The following is a 21018-nucleotide window of genomic DNA, read 5'->3' on the forward strand; positions in this document are numbered from 1 at the left end:
GGGCTGGACAGTGGTCAGTCCCTGTGGCCCCACGATGGAGCGCCCGTGGTAGAGATCACCGGGATGCAGCAGGGTTGTCTGTCTGCCCAGGTCCTGCTCCGCCCTTCGCTTCCCTTTTCAGTGACTGGGAGCCTGATCCCAGCAAGGATTCTGTTTCAGTTCTCCAGCTTTGCATTTTCTATTTATCTGTGTTTCACAGTAACTAAGGAAGTATTACAGTTTTTGACAGTTTTAGTTATCTCAAGTATAAAAACATTCTTCATAGTTTAGCTGTTGTTCACACTGTCATTTGGGTTACTGATAGTGTATATTAATACGTGTTTCCATGTAAACTTTATTAAAGTATAATATAAATACAGAAATGGGACCATAAGTATGAACGTGTCAGTTGCTCACTCGTGTCCCGTTCTTTGCAACCCCATGGACTGTAGCCCGCCAGGCTCTCTGTCCATAGCATTCTCCAGGTGAGAGGACTGGAGTGAGTAGCCCATTTCCTTCTACTGCAAGTATAGTACTTGATAAACATTTTCAAAGTGAACACACTCATGTGACCAGCACCCAGAGTGAGAACCAGAGCGGTATCATACTGGAAAAATTAGAAGCTATCTTCTAGACACTGCCTCCCTTCCCTGACTTTTAATATTGTATATTAGTTTTGCCTGATTCTGAACTCTGTAATTATGGAGTCATGCAGTGTATCCTGTTCTCTAGATTCTCTTAGTAGTATCATATTTTTTAGATCCATCCTATTGATACATGTAGTTCTTCATTTTCACTACTATACAGTATTCCATTATTTTACTACAGAACAAATTATCTCTTGCAGTTGTGAATATATGTCAGTAAAATATGGTTTATACAGCATGCTGAAAAGGACTTAGTCACTATGTGATTTAGTTATATTGTGATCTAACATCTAATTGTTTTATTGCTATGAAAACTTTTATTTTAAAATAGGCAATTGTGTTTCTCTTTCTTAAGACAGAATATTAGCTTTACCTTATCACTTTCCTTTCTACTCCCCACCAGCTATAAAATATGACTTCCTTTTTCTTTTGTACTTCCATAAAAATTTATTTCTAGGGAATTCCCTGGAAGTCCAGTGGTTAGGACTCCATGCTTCCACTGCAAGGGGCAAGGGTCAGGGGACTCAGATCCTGCAAGCCACACAGTGTGACCAGGAAAAACAAACAAACAAAATTGATCTCTATCTCTTTGTAGTTAACACATTTAGGTAATTATTGTGTTCAGTATAGATTGTGGAGTCATATATCTATATGCCTGCCAAAGCTAAAACCTATCTTTAAATTCGTGTTTCTAAACCCAGTTTCCAGTATGGTGGGTATCTGACAGGAAACTTCTAGATTTGTTGAGAATTCTGGGGTGGAGCTCTGGCTTATCAGCACGATTTTGTTGTTTGTCATCGTAGCCTGAGATTCCTGAATGCGTCTGCAAACAAACTGGAAACCCTCCCTCCAGCCACACTTTCAGAGGAGACCAACAGCATCTTACAGGAGTTGTATTTGACGAACAACAACCTCACAGATAAATGTGTGCCCTTGTTAACCGGACACCCCCATCTGAAGGTTCTTCACATGGCCTACAACCGACTTCAGAGTTTTCCCGCAAGGTAAAAGAAGATTGCAGAGTGACATCCTTCATTGCATTTCTGAAAATGGGTTCATAGATGAAAAGGCAAAAACGAAAATGTTTAGTTTCCAAATAGTGTAAAGCTTATTCCTCTTTTCTATAAGCCATTATCAACATTCCACTAAAAAGGAATGTGTTTATTTTTCTAATATGAATGTATCCAAGGACCCAGTTGCTAGACTGTTCTTACGATTTTGAAACAAAGTATGTTATTTACAGGTATGTTTTTTCTTTTGATTAATTGAAAAAATTAACAGTATGGCGAGTGAGAATTAGAACCTTAACTAGGAACCTGAAGGTTCTTAATTAGCTAATAGCTTTGGATTTGTGTTTATGGTATAAAAAGCAGTGGTGGCTTATTTGATCATAGAAACTGTGACACTGGAAATAATTTATGGCTCTCAGAAAATTCCACTTTTAAGTCTATTTTAATTTGAATTTGTAATCTGGGAAACAGTAGCACTGTATCTTGCTTTGAATGAATCTGCACACTGAGCCTGCCGTGGAGGACTTACTCTGCTTCTCTGTCACTGGCATTTATCCATTTAACAAGTCAGGTCCGAGAACTCACATCCACACACCAAAGAAGCCACACTAACCCCTGTGGTATTCTGCTGTTAACTGCAGCTTAGCACTGGGCCAAAGCAGAATACTGGCACAGCCTCCGTCTGTGGCCATCAAGGTTAGCAGTCTGTTGAAGCCCTTACTGAAACGGGGAGGCCCAGGTATGCATTGACTTCTAGTATTGCTTTATTTTGTAGTATACATTTATTTTCTCCCAATCATTTGATGTTAATGTTTAAGTTTTTCTTTCTTTTTTCTTTTTAATTGTTATGTATTTTTCTTTTACTATGGAATGAGGTGATATTTTTAGAAGAAAACATGGTGGTCCCATAAGAATAACACCCCTGAAAGGGCTCCCCGTCCTCTGAGATGGTTAGAGGCCAAGCACGGCCGTCCCCTCAAGCTCTGAGGGTTCCCCCGCGCGACCCAGGCCACTGGTGACCGCCCTAAATACAGAAACTTGGTTTTTTTCCCACCTTCATTCTATGTTGAGGCATGAAAATTTCTTTAACATTTTCTTCCTTGGGCCTGATTTCCATATTTTGAATCTTTTTTCATGCCTGTTGCTTATTGATTTCTTCCCATTTCTTTTCAAAATATGTGACATATTCAAATAACAATCTCTTACAAATTCAGGCTGTCAGAGATGGATTACTTCACAGTCTGTACATACAGGGGTGTTTGTAGCGTATCCTAACACCATGTTGAATGTTTATGATATTAAAAGATCTGATTTCATCAGGTAAAAACTTAGTTCTTGTATCTTTGGTATATATCTCAAGTAATCAAATAAAATAGCGTTTATTTTTGAGAGAGAACAGAAGGGCAATAAAGGGTTTCTCGCTAAATTGTTTGGATGGTTTATTGTGACAAGTGAAACTGCAGCAGGCAGGTGAGGTACCAATAACCGTGGTGCCTATTAAGACTCCGGCATCACCTGAGGTGGAAAAGGGGTCAGAGGAGTGATGGATGCATCTGGGGCTGGGGGTGGGGGTGGGGGAACTTTCTCCCTCTAGATTTACAGAAAATATAGGAAACCCCTAACTCTGGAATTTTTCTTTATTTGGTTACTGTAATTATTGATTTATGTAACTAATGTTAATTCTAGACTATAGGTTAAGATTAAACAATAAAAGACATCCTTAAACAAAAACGTTAAATTATATTCAACATGAAAGTCGCTCAGTAGTGTCCAACTCTTTTGAGACCCCATGGACTGTATAGTCCATGGAATTCTCCAGGCCAGAATACTGGAGTGGGTAGCCTTTCCCTTCTCCAGGGGATCTTCCCAACCCAGGTGTCAAACCCAGGTCTCCTGCATTACAGGTGGATTCTTTAGCAGCTGAGCTATCAGGGAAATTATATTAGGGTGTGTTATTAAGGTAAAGTCAGAAAGGTGCTTTCTTTGTAGATATTTAGCAGAAGTTGAGAGAAATTTCTTTGGGTACAGATTGAATTTGGCTCAGCTAGAAGGTCTCTCAGTGGCTCAGACAGTAAAGAATCCACCTGCAATGCAGGAGACCTGGGTTTGACCCCTGGGTGGGGTGGATCCCCTGGGGAAGGGAATGACTACCCACTCCAGTATTCTTGCCTGGAGAATTCCATGGACAGAGGAGCCTGGTGGGCTACAGTCTGTGGGGTCTCGAAGAGTCCGACACGACTGAGTGACTGATACGCTAACGCAGACAGTCTCGAGGTGATCCGGGAGGCCCGTCAGCATTCTCCTCAGCACCACTTCGTTATCACACGTGATGTCAGAGGAATTTGGGGAGTGGGTTTCAGGAGAAAGCATATCTTCATATAAGCCTTCCCGCTTCTCCTCTGTATCCCCTTGAGGTCTCAGGGCCAGTACAAAGAAACCCTACTCTTAAACTAAGCTCGTTAAAGCACATATACTGGATTAATGCAGACTTTTGACCAATTCTAGTAGGATTTTCACTGCAGTTCAGACTAAGCCACATAGCAAAGTGATTGTTGTCAGGATATCTTAATTCACACGCAGAGTAGGAAAAGGACATCCGTTTTTCTTGTTGTTGCCAATTTAAAGAGTTGAAGCTAAGACTTTTTGTTTTGTAGTAAGAAAAGTGTTAGTTTCTCAGTCCTGTCCAGCTCTTTGCGACCCCATGGACTGTAGCCCACCAAACTCCTCTGTCCTTGGAATTCTCCAGGCCAGAATGCTGGAGTGGGTTGCCATTTCCTACTCCAGGGGATCTTCCTGACCCAGTGATTGAACTCAGGTTTCTGAACTCGGGTTTCTTGCATCTCCTGCATTGCAAGCAGATTCTTTGCTGTCTGAGCCACCAGGGAAGCCCCTGTAGTAAGAAAAAAGGTGTTAAAATACTTTGATCCTCAAAAACAGTAGTGAAAAAGTGATTCAACAAATCATTTGTTAAAATGATTCCGAGTGAATCTTTAAAGAATCTTCAGACTAAATTACCCTTTGGTTCTCATTATCTATTATTAGTATTTTCTTTTTAAATTTCTTTCTAGTTACTTTGTGATTTGTCCACCTTGGATTTTCTCTTTTTTTTAGTAAAATGGCGAAACTGGAGGAACTTGAAGAGATCGACCTCAGTGGGAATAAACTGAAGGCCGTGCCGACGACCATCATGAACTGCAGGCGCATGCACACCGTGACAGCTCACTCCAACTGCATCGAAGTCTTCCCTGAGGTGATGCAGCTCCCGGAGATCAAGGTATGTGGTCCGAGCCGTGACCCCCAGCCTCAGGCTGAAGACGTGCTTCCTGTGAGTCACCGGCTCAGGATGCCGGCACCCTCCGCCGGGTTCCTTGGAGTGAGGACGCCTCTGTTGTTCTTGCTCCATCCCTCCTCGCTGCTGGGCCACGCTGCTGAGTTGGCCGAGGTGGGAAACCAGTAAACAAGAAGCCCTGGGCTGGGAGTGGGGAAGGTGGCTCAGAGGCCAAGAGTCTGCCTGCAGAGACACAGGAGACTGCGAAGACGCCCTGCTGGAGGGAACGGCTGCGCACTGCAGGGTTCTTGCCTGGGGGTCCCATGGACACAGGAGCCTGGTGGGCTACGGTCCGTGGGGTCACAAGGGATCGAACACTACTTGCGACTGGACGTGAGCCGCGTGGCCACCTCACTCGTTCCCATCTGTCTAACAGCACCTGTCGCACCTTTTTCCAGGGTGTCTGTGAGACTCAGAGACTGAGCCAGGCTTGATAGGAGTTTGAAAGAGCCAGCAGCAGCCTGCACCCCACACCCCGATTAAACAGCGGCATCCCCATGGCGCTGTGGGGTAGTAGCAAGTCCCTGTGCAGATGTAGTCTCACTGCTGTTTAAAGACCAGACACGCGCTTCAGTTGAATGATGCTGGCAGAACAAGTAGTATCTCCCATTTGGTAGCAAGGAAGCTGAGGTGCTGAAAAAGAAGGTGGTCTGTGTCAGTGAAGACGGCAGCTTGGTGGCAGAGGCTTTCTACACCTCATGACTGTGGCAGTCTCACAGGACGAAACCAGTTCACTAGCAGGAACGTCATCTAACAGTTTTTTTTTTTTGGGCGCAAAGAGTAAGAAGTTCTTTCATTTGTGTCTCAGCATTTCTGATTATTAGTTTTATGCTTAATAAAAAAAACTCTGGTTATAGACTCAGGATATATTCTCATCTCCTAAAAAGGAACAAATGTCATCCTGTTTGAAATCACTTTGAATAGCATGAACGATTTTTCATCACAGGAGTACATTTACATGGTTGAGGTGTGTACGAGCCATGTGATAAGTGTGTGTGTGTTTGCTTTAGGCCATGAAGTATTTTACTTTGAGCACTGTAATCTCGTATATGACTGTGGCATTTTGGAATACTTACTGAAAATTCACAGAATTTTTTTTTTTTTTTTTTGCCATGCCGTCTGGCTCACGCGATTTTAGTTCCCCGACCAGGGATGGAACCCGGACCCCTGCAGTGGAGGCATAGTCTTAACCACTGCACCACCAGGGAAGTCCCAGAAGTATTCTATTTTTACTTTATAGTACCTTTTACAGTGGGTAAGAGGTGGGCTTCTGAAGGGAATATATCTGGAGTTGGATTCCAGCTCCAAGTCCCTTAATTGTTCTGTTCCCTCATCTGTACAATGAGGGAAAGAACAGCACAGAGTCACAGTGTTGCTGTGAGGATGAAATGGAATAAAACGTGCAGAGCGTCTGAGGGAGGAGTAAGAACTCTAACGAGAGCACTGAATGTGGGCCGTCATTAGTGACGAGGCCTCCGCAGGGGTCAGCTCTGATGTTGATTATGTGGAGCAACTGTTCTGGCTGATGATCAGCAGAATCCAGGAAGCCTGTCACTTAAGCACAGGCTTCTCTGATTCCAGCACAGGAGCTGTGCTGACAGCTGAGCCTGCCGGGGGCTGCTAGCCGGCCCATCCTGGGAGGGGGTGTGGTGTGTCTCGGGGGCTCATTAAACAGGGCCCTGTGCACCCCGCCTCTCGGTTAGCCTCCCGTGTGCTGCTCTTACTGTCTGCACCTGTCCTTTAATGTTACCAAACTCTTAGCTGTTGATTTTTTTGTTTTTAAGTATCTGGTTTGAAATGTGGATAGACGTTTACATTTTTCAAGTTTTGACTAGGTTTTGCACAATGTGAATGTTGTCCTGCAAAAGCAGACTTTCTCTTAGGCCCTTGCTTGGGCTCCCGGCCTTTAAATCAGCGCTGTTGAGTCTCATGTCGCCCCTTCCCTGCATCTGCCCTCTGTGCCCTGCTGGCAGCCTCTGCGTTGTTGGGGGGGGGGCGGGCGGTGTGTGGCCGGAGCTGCAGCAGTGGCTTGCAGGGTCTCAGTTCCTCCCCCAGGATTTAAACCCAGGCCTCTGGCAGTGAAAATGCAGGGTCCTAGCCACTGGACCACCAGGGAAGTCCTAGAGCCACTTTTAAAACTTTACTTTTGGTATTATTTTTTAATAGTTTTTTTTTTAATCCCAGATATTATATCCTGGCATTTTCCTTATGTTAAAAATGCCCAGTCTTTCTGATCCAGCAGTCCCATGACCAAGAGATGTTTGTTGTTGGGGTTTTATTTCAGGGGGGGCGGTGATGAGCAGTATCAAGTATCCTTTACATACAAAAGTATGAACTTTGCAGTCCTGGACAGATAGTGTTATTGGAAAAGTAATAGTTACATTGTTTGAGAACTCTGGGTTGATGTTTTAGTGTTATTTCATATGAGAAACAACTCATTCATATTTCATATGAGACTATTTTAAGTAGCTGTGTAAGTATTTACACACATTTAAACCATCAAAAGAAAGCTCCTGATAAAAGTAGTGGCTGTAAACAAATGATAAAATACCGGAGTCATTACTGCAAACTGAGCCCCAAAGCATGTTTTTAATATAAAAGAAATCATTTTTTATAAGTTGAAATATTCTAGCCTATGTTAAAATTTTATTGTGGTTCAGAATTTTATTGCAGATGGTGAGAATCCATCCGCCTGCAATGCAGGAGACCCAGGTTTGATCCCTGGGTTTGGAGGGAAGATCCCCTGGACAAGGAATGGCAACCCACCCCAGTATTCTTGCCTGGAGAATCCCGTGGACAGAGGAACCTGGCAGGCTGCAGTCCGTAGGTTGGCAAAGAGTTGGACGTGACTGAGTGACTGACACTAGTAATCCTAGGTTATATTCTTAAGGCTTCTTGAAAATAAAGTGCAGTAATTGTAAGGTGTTTCATAAAAAGTATTAAAATTATTGCAATTATAAACATTAGGAGATAACATAAGTTAAAGAAGAATAAGGTCCTGTTGTATTTAGCTAGTTCTCTGTGAGCAGTCTCATCTCTTAAGACATTAAAGGAGAGGGCTTGTTCACAGCTTTGTTACCAAAGCTTTAAAACCAATTATCATTTAAAAGGATAAACAAGTTTTCTTACTAAAATATATATACTAAAATGTAATTTTTGAAACTTGTAAAATTAGGCCATTATTCACATACCCCTAGAACAGAGACCACATGCCTCCCCTAATCTTGGGTAAAACGTAGGTGTAGGCTTGCCTCATTTTGGTGCATTTAGCGAGATCTCGCAGAGTGATCGTCAGGCAACAAATTCTCTATGTGGGCCAGGAGGTCATGTAAGTTAGTAGGAAAAAAGTTAATTTTGTAGAGTTTTCTGGTGCACTCAAGCGCACCCAGTCGCAGAAGTTTTGTTCCCTGGGATTACTGTCTTCACCGTTGTTCGGCACCTTCTTCGAAACCCACCACCAGTCCTGTGTTCTGGAGCAGGTCGTGTTCTGTTCTGATTCTAAAATAAATACACCTCCTTCTGGGTACAGATCCGCCGTCAATCAGCTAGAGAGAAAAACCTGGCCCTCGAATCACCACGTCAGCCAGGCGTGGCTTGGCTGGTCCCGGCTGACGTCCTCGTCTAGGCCCCCAGTGCTGGCGGCCCAGGGAGCAGTGGAGCCACCTGGGCGGCCCTCAGCCCCTCTCGCCCAGGGGCCCCTCACCTCACTCCACGGCCGCCACATCGATAGTGTAGCAGCTTTGCAACAAAACCCAAGCTCCTCTTTGAATTACTTCCAATTAGTGACATATTCCTACCATTTTTGAAGTGTGGTTTAAGCAGGTGAAATTAATGTGTGACACAGCAGATGAAATTTAAACATATACCAGCAACTTTTGTCAAATTTTTCGTTTTCCTGTAGGGTCCTGATTCTGGCCACTAGGTGAACAGCATATTTTAAAATGTTTTAAGTTCTTCCCAGAAGGTTATTTTCATGTTTGTGCTGTGAAGTAATAAATCAATTGGATAAGTCGAGGGACGTCATCTCTAGGACTGCTTTTTTCCCTGGGAAATGGAGTATGAAGTGTGTTTAATACGCCACACTCTTGAGAACAGTGGATCCAGGAAGTTGAATTTCCCTTGGAATCAAGCCATGTTTGTTGTTTCTGAAGTGGGATGAGGGCAAGAGAACCAGCTCAGTCATAAACACAAAGCACACGGGGAAGTGGTGGGTCAAAGTGGGTGAAAGAAAAGGCATTAATTCTTCAGAAAGGAGGGTAAGGGAGATAAAGACACACCAGGGACCAGTTAGGTGGCAGTTTGGGTGGGCTAGCTGACCTTCTAGACTCAACAGGTCACCTAGGAACTGAAATATCCAAAAACCAGGAAGCAGAAACAGTTGTCTTTCTGGTCCTGGAGTCTGGGTATTTGTTATTTAGGAATTCTTCTAAAATTTGGGGAATCTGGCACCCATTCCTGTTTGGAACAAAAGCTGCGGAAAAGGCATGAAGCAGTGTCTTCCAGGACAGGGCCATTGAAGCTGCTTTTCTCTCTGCCTCCCTGGCCACACAGCCCACAGGAAAGCTGGGCCTGAACAGTCACTCTCTCTCAGAGTCAGGGTAAAGTGTTAACTCAGACAGATTGGTTTGTTTTTTTAACTCAAATTTGAAAAATTATTTCAGCAGGTCTTTTAAACACAAAGCCACTCCCTTTCCAACAAATACTGCTTGCATCTTATGAAGTGGGCTGTGTGTACATGCAGGTAGACAGCTGGCCCTCTGAGAGTCCTGTGTGTGGAGAGCGTCCCTTCAGAGGCGCCCCAGGGAGAGGAGCACTTGTGGCCGTGCGTCCTCAGAGAGCTTGGCTGGGAAGTGGGCACTGCCATGCTCTCGACAGTCTCCTATCCACAGGGAGAAGAAGTGAGATCATACGCCCCGAAGTCTAGAATATGGCCTGCAGTCATCTATAAACTTCTGTGATGTCTCCTTTCTGATCTAAAATTACATGCTAATTTTGTGTTCTACTCTTTTATCATTTCTTTTAGTTTTGATATAAAAGTGAAGGCTCCACAGTCTTCTAAGCAACACTGACGCCCCCAGAAGCACAGGCCAGGTGTCCTGTAACTCTGTGATATACCACTGAATCCCCAAGGGCACACATAACCAGTTTTAAGAAGAAATGATGAAAAGGAATTGCTTAGCTTATATGTAGGATGCGTTTCATTAAAGTCAGATTTTAGAAATAGTTTTGGTGTTTAAGGGAATTTACTGTTTGCAGAAATGGAATAGTAATTGGTGGATTGAGGATTTTTTTGAAAAAAGTTTTACCTTGATGGTCATTTTTTTCAAGGTGTTGCCAATAAAGTTTCCTAAATCTAAAACCCAGTTGAGAAAAATCAGAGATACCACGTATAAACTTAAAAGGAAGGGCCTTCACAAATTAATGTAGAAAGGAGTGGCAGCCCAGTCCAGTATTCTTGCCTGGAGAATCCTATGGACAGAGGAGCCTCGTGGGCTGCAGTTCATGGGATTGCAAAGCGTCAGACACAACGGAGCAGTTAACACATTCACAAATTGAAGTTCTTCTTTTGCTTATTCAGTCAACAAGCATTTGTGGAAGACTATTAAAAGAGCAGGAAATCGTGCTTGTCAGCAAAGCACTCACTGTCCGTGTTAGCACCAGAGGTTGCCACCAGATAGCAGCGTCCTGTAATGTTTAGGAATAAACCTCCTTAAGTGTGCACAGCTATATTAGGGGTGTTTCTCCACTCAGTCTGCCCTTAATGAAATGAGTTACCTTCTCATGCAGCAGCAGTCACATTTAAAAACATCAATTCCTTTGCAGTGCTACTTACTCTAGACTGAATTTAACCTAAACGTGTATATTGCAGTTCCCATCCTAACAGATCCATTAAGATCCGTTCATTTATTCAGTCAACAAATAAGTGCCTACCAAGTGGTAGGCATTCATTTGTTTGTTTCTCCTTCTGGTGAAAGCATCGTTTGAGCTCCTGCTTTGTGCAGTGTGCTAAAAACGCATCAGACGTGGGAGGAGATGCAGCAAGGTAGCGTGAAGAGTTCCCTTCACAGAGGACGGTGTGCCAGGGCACAGACAGGTGGGAACAGGTTGGCGCGAGAGCTCACTCTGACAGCTGAACACCGAGTGAGAGGAGGCAGGTGCTGAAAGGCGGATTGAAGGCCACAGCTGACCAGCTGAGGACCTTGGGCGCAGGTTGAAGGGCGGCAGGGGGCGGCAGAAAGACTGAGGCTGGAGTGGAATGAGGTAGAGCAAGCCACAGCAGAAAACCACCCTGGCAGCACCGTGGGGAGTGGATCAGAGGGAAGGGAGGCTGAAAGCAAAGTTGGGAAGCGGTCATAGTCCTCAGGGCAAACGTAGGATGGTGGAACTAGACGGCAAGGAACTGGCTGCAGGGGGTTCAGGACTGGTGACCAGATGGGCCTGGGCGGGCTGGTGTGTGAACCCATCTCTTAGGATCTGTATCGCTTTCCCCAAGGTCACCTTTATAAATGATACCTCGCTGAACTCGTTTATAATCTGGTAATTTAAAGAAGAAGCAATTTTATGTCTATGGAATTGTAAAAGATTAAATCTTTAGAGGTAACATTAAAAAATGTTGCTAACCAATTTCATAAAATTCAGTGATGTTCCACAATGTCTTTAATCTTTCCCCTTAATACTCTGACCTCCAAATTCGTTTGTGTCAACTGTTTAGCCTTCTACATTACCCACACCTGTCAGTCCTTAAGCTCATGTTTCATCACCATCAGGAGAAGCATTGACACTGCGTGGTGTGTTCTTTTCTCTGTGCTGATGTATACAGACCATGCTATCAGAATAGCCCGTTACGAGGCAGTGTTATCAGAGTTTCATTCGAGTCCAGGTGACACGCAACCATTATTTGTAATTGGAAAAACAACAAAAAGGACGAGATGACCATGTCCCTATTATTAACATTTAGATTAAGTGAATTCTTGCACTTCTGTTGAAAGTATTAAGGCTATCAAAGGTGATGAGAGTGCAGATCTAGAATAAGTGAAATGTAATGAAATTGTACCTACAGTTATGATTTTTATATTAATAGGCTAAAGAAAGATATAGAATTCTAACACTGATTGTGTTAAGGTGTTAAAGGCTGGTGGTGGTGGTGTAGTCACTAAGTCACGTCAGACTCTCTGAAACCCCATGGACTGTAGCCTGCCAGGCTCCTCTGTGCATAGGATTCTCCAGGCAAGAATACTGGAGTGGGTTGCCATGCCCTGCTCCAGGGGATCTTCCCAACCCAGGGATTGAACCCAGGTCTCCTGAATTGCAGGCAGACTCTTTACTGTCTGAGCCCAGGGAAGCCCTGGTCCATTGTAAATGTTTAGGGCTGAACAGCAGACAGACACAGTTCCTGCATTTCGCTGTCATAGTGCAGTGACTCGTCAGACCAGTTCTCCTGCAGCAGAGCGTTAGAGCCACTTGAACCACTTACCATGTCTTCTCGTTTCCACTTTTCCTTCAGTGCGTGGACCTGAGCTGTAACGAGCTAAGCGAAGTCACATTACCAGAAAACCTGCCTCCGAAGCTGCAAGAGCTGGACCTGACTGGAAACCCCCGGCTCGTCCTTGACCACAGAACCCTGGAGCTGCTGAAGTGAGTCCCTTGTGAGGCGCCGCAGCCCCGCCCTGTTCCCTGAGGAGGATGCTTGCTGCTCAGTGCAGACAGGAAATGGGATGGGAGGTGTCTGACTTACATGGTCTGTCTGCACAGACTTGGAGTGAAGTGATTTGTGAGTCTGTAGTTCACCAAGATGGACGGACAGCCAGAAAGTTTTTTCAGATAATTGGATACTCATATGTCCTTCCAGAAAGTTTTTGAGAAAGTATCCAGACAAAAGGATATGAGAATAATGGAAACAAAGTAGGAAGGGAGATTTAAAGACACAGGAGACCTACAGCTCTCTCCACTGTTTTACCAGGATGCAGAGCCCAGGCCCCTCAGTGTGTCCAGACCTTAGTTTTTTCATCTTTAAGGGAGGGTGGTCTACACACTGTCTAAAGGACTTTTCAGAACTAAGAATATATGGATTATCAAGACATATTTCATCCTTACACAGGTAACTTTTGAGTGTTAAATATGAAATGTCATTTTGTGTTAAAAATGTATAAAAATTTGTTAATAAATGGAAGCAGCTCTTTGGAGAAAAATAAAAGTCAAATTTCTATTGCACACCAAAATAAACTCCAGCTAAATTAAAGAGTTAAATCTATAACATGAAATAATTTTTAAAAGAAGAGATCATATAAATGTATTCACAAACCAGAAAAGAACTTTGAAGGCCAAAAAAGAGAATGGGGGAATCACAAGAGAAGTCAGTATATATAGATTGATTTTGTTATTTATGTTATATATAATTATGTATGAGTCAATAATGCTAAGTACTCATTCAAGCAGAAAATAAGCAAAGGATATTAACATTTAATAAACAAAGTACAGATAGTTACATGAAAAGATCAATGTGCAGCTTTATTAATGTATCAAGGAAATATTAAATAAAATATTTTAACGATAACATTTTTCCCCTCAAATTGGTGCTAATGGAGAATTGTCCATTTATATAACTTTTTTAAAAAGCCATTGGCTGTGTCAGACTTTTAAAAGTATTCGTATACCTAAATCAAGGTTTTCTGTGGTAAAAATTTTATTCTAAAAAATAATCAGAAATGTGTTAGGGATAGTCATCAAGATGTTTCTAATTACACTTAGGATGAGTATAAAATCACATGGGGAGATTTTCATGATGTAATTAGAAAAAAATGCGGAACCATATAGATAATGGAATGACCCCACTATTATACAGGCCTAGGACAGGGCCCGTTAAACTCTCTACCGAAGAGTACACGTTACTAGAGCGCCCAGAGCGCCCGCCGTGAAGCGCGCTGCGCTCCCGGACTTACCACGGTTAGTGACAGACAGTGGCATCACAGCGCTCTTCAGGTAAAAGCGCCGCCCTCTGTTCAATAGCTAGACAGTTGTGGCCCCTTAATCACAGAGGTCCCGCACCTAACATGTAACGTAGGCCCCCCGTCGAGGGCTGGCCAGTCTGTTCTCCACAAGGCAGTGTCGGTCCGTGTGGTGACCCCTCCACGGGGTTAAAGCTCCGGCTCCCAGACCCCTCAGCCTCCTCTCAGGATGCACACGAGCCCGCGCCCGCTCACTTCAGACAGCTGCTCCCAGACCCCTCAGCCTCCTCTCAGGATGCACACAAGCCTGCACCCGCTCACTTCAGACGGCCCTCCCAGACCCCTCAGCCTCCTCTCAGGATGCACACGAGCCCGCACCCGCTCACTTCAGACGGCCGCTCCCAGACCCCTCAGCCTCCTCTCAGGATGCACACAAGCCTGCACCCGCTCACTTCAGACGGCCGCTCCCAGACCCCTCAGCCTCCTCTCAGGATGCACACGAGCCCGCGCCAGCTCACTTCAGACGGCCGCCCGTCACACTGTTCAGCCAGGCGGGGGATGAGTGCTGCTTCACCGGAATGGACTGGGGTGCAGGGGACAGGGTTACTCTTTTCTTTAATAATCAGCCTAGGGAATGGAGTTCTTTAAAGGCTCTCTCTTCTGTTTGTTTTTTTTTTTTAAGTATAAATGTCTTTAGAAAGCAACCTTCCATTTTTCTCTAGAGTTCAGAAAAGTAAGCAAAAAATGCAGTGAGAAGCTGTAAGATATGCCTTAAGAAACCCAGTGCATTGCTTACCATGGTACATGGATCAATCTGGTACCAGGCCATATGGAAAGCAAACAAGAGCAGGTCTTTTTTAAATACCCCTTTTATTGATATGTTTGAAAAGAGGATATATCCCACTGATATAAAATGAGATATTTTATTTCAGAACTTTCCATTGGCACCATCTGTGATATTTATGTTTCTCAGCTTTTTAGGATAAAGGAAAAAGTGAATGCCTTCTGGTAATTAAGAGTAGAAACTTCTGTTTAATGAAATAGTTTTAAATTTCAAAGAAATTCCACCAAATATTTCTAGAATCAAAGTTAATATTATTAGATGTTGATTTATTTCTGAGTTGACTGCTTCTTGGGAAAGGTATTCAGTGTTTATTATATTTTGGAGTTAATGAATGCCAACAGATAATTTAAATTCCTGGTCTCAGGACAGAAGTGTTTAGGTGTTGAGGTTGTATGCCCTTTCTCTTAAGTAATAGGGGAAAAAACTAGTGGCCGTTTACAAACAGGGATTTACCTCGCCATGTGGTAGGCAGCCGTTTAAGAACCTGCCGCATATCTGTATGACTTCGTGTTCATGGGCACTGAATCCTTTCTTGTAGGCTGGTTTTTAATGAACTGCGTTTGAGGGTTTACTCTTAATATTTCTGTTCAGGGTCCTGTTGGACCAATTATAGCATACCACAGCCAAGGTGAGATAAGAACTTGTCTCCCTGTTTATATGTATGTAGCTAACATTAAATTTATTGAATTCCCCTCATTTATTTCATAACTTTATGATATTGGTCTCGGCGTGGCTGGCTGTGCCCGTGAGGAAAGAATTGGAAGCGTCAGGGAGCGGCAAGTCCCCAGTAATGTTTCGTAAATATGTAAAGGGGGTGATGTGAGCAGGTATTGGATTTGAGGATGAATGTTGCAGAACTCTCTCGCGTTGCCCAAGCACAGTATGGTTGTAGCTGAGGTTTTGTTCTTTTCACATCTGGGCTTCATGTTGTGAGAACACACCTGACTTCACTAGTTCGTGTTCTCATGCCAAGGCTGAGAGCCTTTCATCCCAGCAGAGCCCAGCCGCCCAGGGCGGTGAGTGTGGAGGCTCAGTGCCCGCCGTCAGATGCTGATAAACTGGCCTCCGTGCTCTGTGTGCGTGCCCCTGGGTTTTCATTACGATGAGTAGCTAGTTCTCGCTGCTGATAAATGTTTCAGACACATCAAACACAGTGAGAAACGGTAAGTACAGAGAGCTTAGGTGTGTCTCGCTTCTCAGGTCAAGGTAGCAATGAGCACCTGTTCTGTTTTAATGATTCCTGGCTCCTCCGTTTCTCTGATCAGTAATATCCGCTGTTTCAAGATTGATCAACCTTCGGCAGGAGATGCTTCTGGAGCTCCAGCCGTGTGGAGCCATGGCTACACCGAAGCTTCAGGGGTGAAAAACAAGTAAGTTGAAACTTTGGAATGAGAACTTGCCCGCCCGCCTCCCCACCGTAGCAGGGCAGAGAGAAGCCCGTCGCTGGCACACACATCCGCATGCCACCTGTATTCCAGCATGCTTCCCCAGAGGGAGGCCACCGCATAACTTAGGCGGGAACATTAGCTCAGCCCTGCTTGGCAGCACACCCACCCTCTTTGTGAGAGAAGTTGCTAGGAGACGGTGTAACTGACACATTATGTCTCTGTGAGACTCCCGTGTTTAGAGAAGGCGTGAGTATTGAAATGCATCCCTGCTCTTTTGAAAAGCCCCTTTATCTTTCTCTGAAGCCTGTTTACCAAGCAAAACAGGGATAGTATTAAAGCCGCAGAAGTAGCCTTGGTTGTCCTTACTTGCGATCCCTTACGGTGCTGACAGCATTTCTGTGGAGCTGTGTTTTACAGTCTCAGTCAGCTTGTCAGGAGTTTGATGTCCACTCTCTATAATGTCAGCTGCTTGTCTTGCCACCAGGTCCTATCCATCTTAATTCCTTTCTCTTCCCTCTTTTCACCAACCTTCCCTGTCTCACATGCAAGTGTTGGTTTCTTGATCATCGTAATCCTGCTCTGCAGGCTTGGTTTTTATGAAGGGGTGCTGATAATCAGTGTGGGTGAAGAATCCGCCTGCAATGCAGGAGACGTAGGTGTGACACCTGGGTGGGGAAGCCCCCTGGAGGAGGGCATGGCAACCCCCTCCAGTATTCTTGCCTGGAGAATCCCATGGACAGGGGAGCCTGGCAGACTACAGTCCAAAGGGTCACAAAGAGTCGGATGCGACTGAGAGACTGCACAGCAGCGGCAGAAAAGCCAAGGAGCCTGTAAATTAGAATAGTCGTCATTTAGTTAGCTAAGGCATAGATGGGGACACCACGCATTCGGAGCGGGCGGGCCGGAGCGGGAAAGTGCAGGACGACCTCAGGAGAGCTAATGGCCTTCAACCCCAGGTGCGCATTAGAATCAGTCAGGTGAGGAGCACTGAAGAACATTCTCCAGCATAGGGCCATTAAACCGGAATGCTTTAGAGCCTCCCCCAGGTGATTCTAATGGCATCCGGGACTGAGCACTGCTGGCTCGCTTTCCTTCGTGGGAAGTAAAAGAACTGTGGCTGCCACGCTGGCCACTTTTCCTTAGGTCAGAAAACAGAGTGGAACTCACACTGTGGGTCTGACTCGTCAGTCCTTTGCTCTTTCCCTGAGAGTGTGATACAGTTTATTACAGAAAATGTAGGCTTCCTTTACTACGTTAGGAAAAGTCCCTTCTATTCCTAGTTTGCTAAGAGTTTTTATATGTGTATCAGATTTTTTGTCATAGGCTTTTTCTGCATCAGTTGAGGTGATCATATTTTTTCCTGTCTTAGTCTGTTGAGATAATGAATTGTATCGATTTTAAAATGTTGAATCCACCATGCATTTTCAGGATAAGTTTCAATGTGGTCATGATGTATTACCCTTTTTATATTCTGCTGGGCTCAGTTTTCTGCTAATTTGTTGATCACATCTGTATTCACAGTAATTTTTTTCTTGTGGTGTCTGATTTTGATATCAGGGTGATGTTGGCCTCACCTCATAAACTGAGTTGAGGAGTATTTTGTCTTCAGGATTCCACAGTCTTCTGAAAGAGTTTCTATAGCCTTGATATTATTTCTTCCTAAATTTTTGCTAGTATTTGCCAGTGAATTCCACCTGGGCCTGGAGCTTTCCTTGGTTTATAACTAAATATATGATTTCTTTAATATAGGATTATCTCTTTCTTCTTGAATTAACCTTAGTAATTTATGTCTGTCAAAGAATTTATCCATTTTCATCTAGTTTTCAAATTTATTGGCCATAATATACCATTACCCTCTTTTCAACACCTGTAGGATCTGTAGTAATGTCTCTCCTGACTCTCATCCCTGATAAATTTGTCATTTGTCTGTTTTATCCTGATCAAATTAGTTTCAGGTCTATCAGTTTTATCGATAATTCTCAAAGAACCAGCTTTTGGTTTCATTGAATTTTTTTGTTGTCTTTCTGTGTTCTATTTCATTGACTTCTGCTCTTATTTTTATTATTTTCTGCTTGTTTGGATTTATTGTGCTTGTAAATTTCTAGCTTCTTAAGGAATAAGTTTGGGTCACTGATTTGAGCTTAGGGTATTAATATTCTAAGCATTTAGAGCTATAAATTTCTTCCTAAGCAATTTTCCCAGTGTGGTTGGAGAACATACTTTGAATCACTTGAATCTTTTAAAATTATTAAGGCATTTTCTGGCCCAAAATATGGTTTATTATGGTATATATTTTATGTGCATTTGGAAAAAAATTGGGTAGGTTGTCATTTAGATCAAGTTTGTTGAAAATGTTCAAGCCTTGACTGTGCTCACTGATCTTCTGTCTGCCTGTCAGCGCCTGAGGGACTGTGATTAGAGGCTTCTCGGTTTCTCCTTGTGGTTCTCTCAGTTTTGGCTTCATGTATTTCAGAGCTCTGTTATTATGTGCATAAACATTTAGAATGTTAGTTTGGTGATGAACTGACCCTTTAATCACTATAAAACAACTATTTCTGTAATATTCTTCATGCTGAGAAATACTTTGTCTGGTATTAATGTAGCTGCTCTAGCTTCCTTTTGTTCAGTGTTAGCGTAGTATAGTTGACCCTCAACTACATCGGAATAAGAGGCACCAACCAACCATCAGAAATCCATGCATCACATTACAGTTAGCCCTTTATATCCAAGGTTCCACATTTGCAGAGATTGTATAGGACTATAGTAGTATTAGAGGGAACAAAATTAGCATGTAAGTAGACCCATGCAGTTTGAACCTGTGTTGTTTAGGGGGCCACTGTATATCATTTTTAATCCTTTTTGCTTTTAACCTATTTGTCTCCTTATGTTTTAAGTATATTTCTTATAAGCAGCCTATGGTTAAGTCTTACTTGTTAATATAATCTGAATCTTTTTGGGAAGTGTCTAGACCATTTTTATACTTAATAAAATACTGATGTGGTTAGGTTTGAATCTGCCAGTTAAGTAACATTTGTCTTCTGTCTCATCTGTTCCTGATTCTCTTTTTCTTCATTCTTTTGGGTTGTTTCTCATTCCTTGTTATCTCTCGCATTTGTTCTCACTGGTTCTACTCTGTGCGTGTGGTTTGCTTCGGGTCTGTGGTATAACCTTGACCTTGTTCGTTATGGTCTGTCCTCTCATATGTGTAACAAGAAGCACACGTGGCGAACTTCCACTCCCTCTCCTCGTCTTCGTGCCGTTATTGTCACGCTTTACCTCTGCTGTTGTCATAAACCCCAGGATACGTTATTATAATTTTTACTTTAAACAGTTATTTCCCAAAGTATTTCTCAACTTCAGTATTACTGACATTTTGACCCAGATAATTATTTGTTGTTGGAGAGCAGGGGAGGGATGGGGAGTCCCGCGCATTGTAGGATATTTAGCAGCACCCTCAGCCTCCACCCCCTGGATGCCAGCATCACCCCCATCCCAGTCATTATCAGCAAAGACAACTCCAGGGGCAGAGTGTCCCCTGTTGAACCACTGTCTGTCTCCTTTGTGTCTCTGCTGCAGCCTGCAGCATGTGGGATCCTGGTTCCCCAGTGAGGGGTCAAGCCTGTGCCCCCCGTAGTGCAGGCATCAAGTCTTATGTGGATGGCCAGGGAAGTCCCGAGACGCACTGTCCTGACGGGATTTTTAAAATAAGAAAAAGAAAGCGTTTCTATATACTCACCTGTGTGTCGTTTCCAACGCGCTTCCTTCATTTGTGTGGAACCAGATCTCCATCTGGCAGGCCATCCTCTGCTCCACATATTTCCTGTTTCTCGCAGTGCCGTCTTTTGTATGCGCATTTGAAAATGTCCATTTTGCACCTTCACTTTCGGGAGCTGTTCTCACTGGTATAGGAAGCAAAGCTGACAGTCTTTGTGTCCGTCTTGAACACACTGCTGCTCCGTCTTCCGCCTTGTTTCTGACAAGAGCCCTACTGTCTCTGCCCCTTCATTCCTCACAGTGTGTGCTCTCCTTCTGTCCCCGAGTTCAGTTCAGTCACTCAGTCGTGTTGGACTGTTCGCAACCGCATGAATCGCAGCACACCAGGCCTCCCTGTCCATCACCAACTCCCGGAGTTCACTCAAACTCATGTCCATCGAGTCCGTGATGCCATCCAGCCATCTCATCCTCTGTCGTCCCCTTCTCCTCCTGCCCCCAATCCCTCCCAGCATCAGAGTCTTTTCCAGTGAGTCAACTCTTCACATGAGGTGGCCAAAGTACGGGAGTCTCAGCTTTAGCATCAGTCCTTCCAGTGAACACCCAGGACTGATCTCCTTCAGAATGGACTGGTTGGATCTCCTTGCAGTCCAAGGGACTCTCAAGAGTCTTCTCCAACACCACAGTTCAAAAACATCAATTCTTCAGTGCTCAGCTTTCTTCACAGTCCAACTCTCACATCCATACATGATCACTGGGAAAACCATAGCCTTGACTAGCTGGACGTTTGTTGGCAAAGTAATGTCTCTGCTTTTGAATATGCTATCTAACTTGGTCATAACTTTCCTTCCAAGGAGTAAGTGTCTTTTAATTTCATGGCTGCAGTCACCATCTGCAGTGATTTTGGAGCCCCAAAACAGAAGGTCTGACACTGTTTCCACTGTTTCCCCATCTATTTCCCATGAAGTGATGGGACCAGATCCATAATCTTAGTTTTCTGAATGTTGAGCTTTAAGCCAACTTTTTCACTCTCCTCTTTATCAAGAGGCTTTTTACTTCCTCTTCACTTTCTGCCATAAGGGTGATGCCATCTGCATATCTGAGGTTACTGATATTTCTCCCAACAATCTTGATTCCAGCTTGTGCTTCTTCCAGCCCAGCGTTTC

The 21018-nt window shown here is 43.8% G+C and overlaps 1 protein-coding gene across 4 annotated transcripts in view; it reads left to right on the forward strand.

Moving 5' to 3' along the window:
- PHLPP1 (PH domain and leucine rich repeat protein phosphatase 1) overlaps positions 1-21018 on the forward strand; it is a 222743-nt gene that overhangs the window by 189304 nt on the left and 12421 nt on the right. For all 4 annotated transcript variants that reach the window (XM_070779151.1, XM_070779152.1, XM_070779150.1 and 1 more), the window contains 4 exons: positions 1430-1630; positions 4748-4910; positions 12469-12599; positions 16019-16123. In XM_070779151.1, coding sequence (XP_070635252.1) covers positions 1430-1630; positions 4748-4910; positions 12469-12599; positions 16019-16123 — 600 coding nt within the window. The remainder of the gene's footprint in view (positions 1-1429; positions 1631-4747; positions 4911-12468; positions 12600-16018; positions 16124-21018) is intronic.

Source organism: Bos indicus, chromosome 24 (genome assembly GCF_029378745.1).
Source record: "Bos indicus isolate NIAB-ARS_2022 breed Sahiwal x Tharparkar chromosome 24, NIAB-ARS_B.indTharparkar_mat_pri_1.0, whole genome shotgun sequence".
Lineage (NCBI taxonomy): Eukaryota > Metazoa > Chordata > Mammalia > Artiodactyla > Bovidae > Bos > Bos indicus.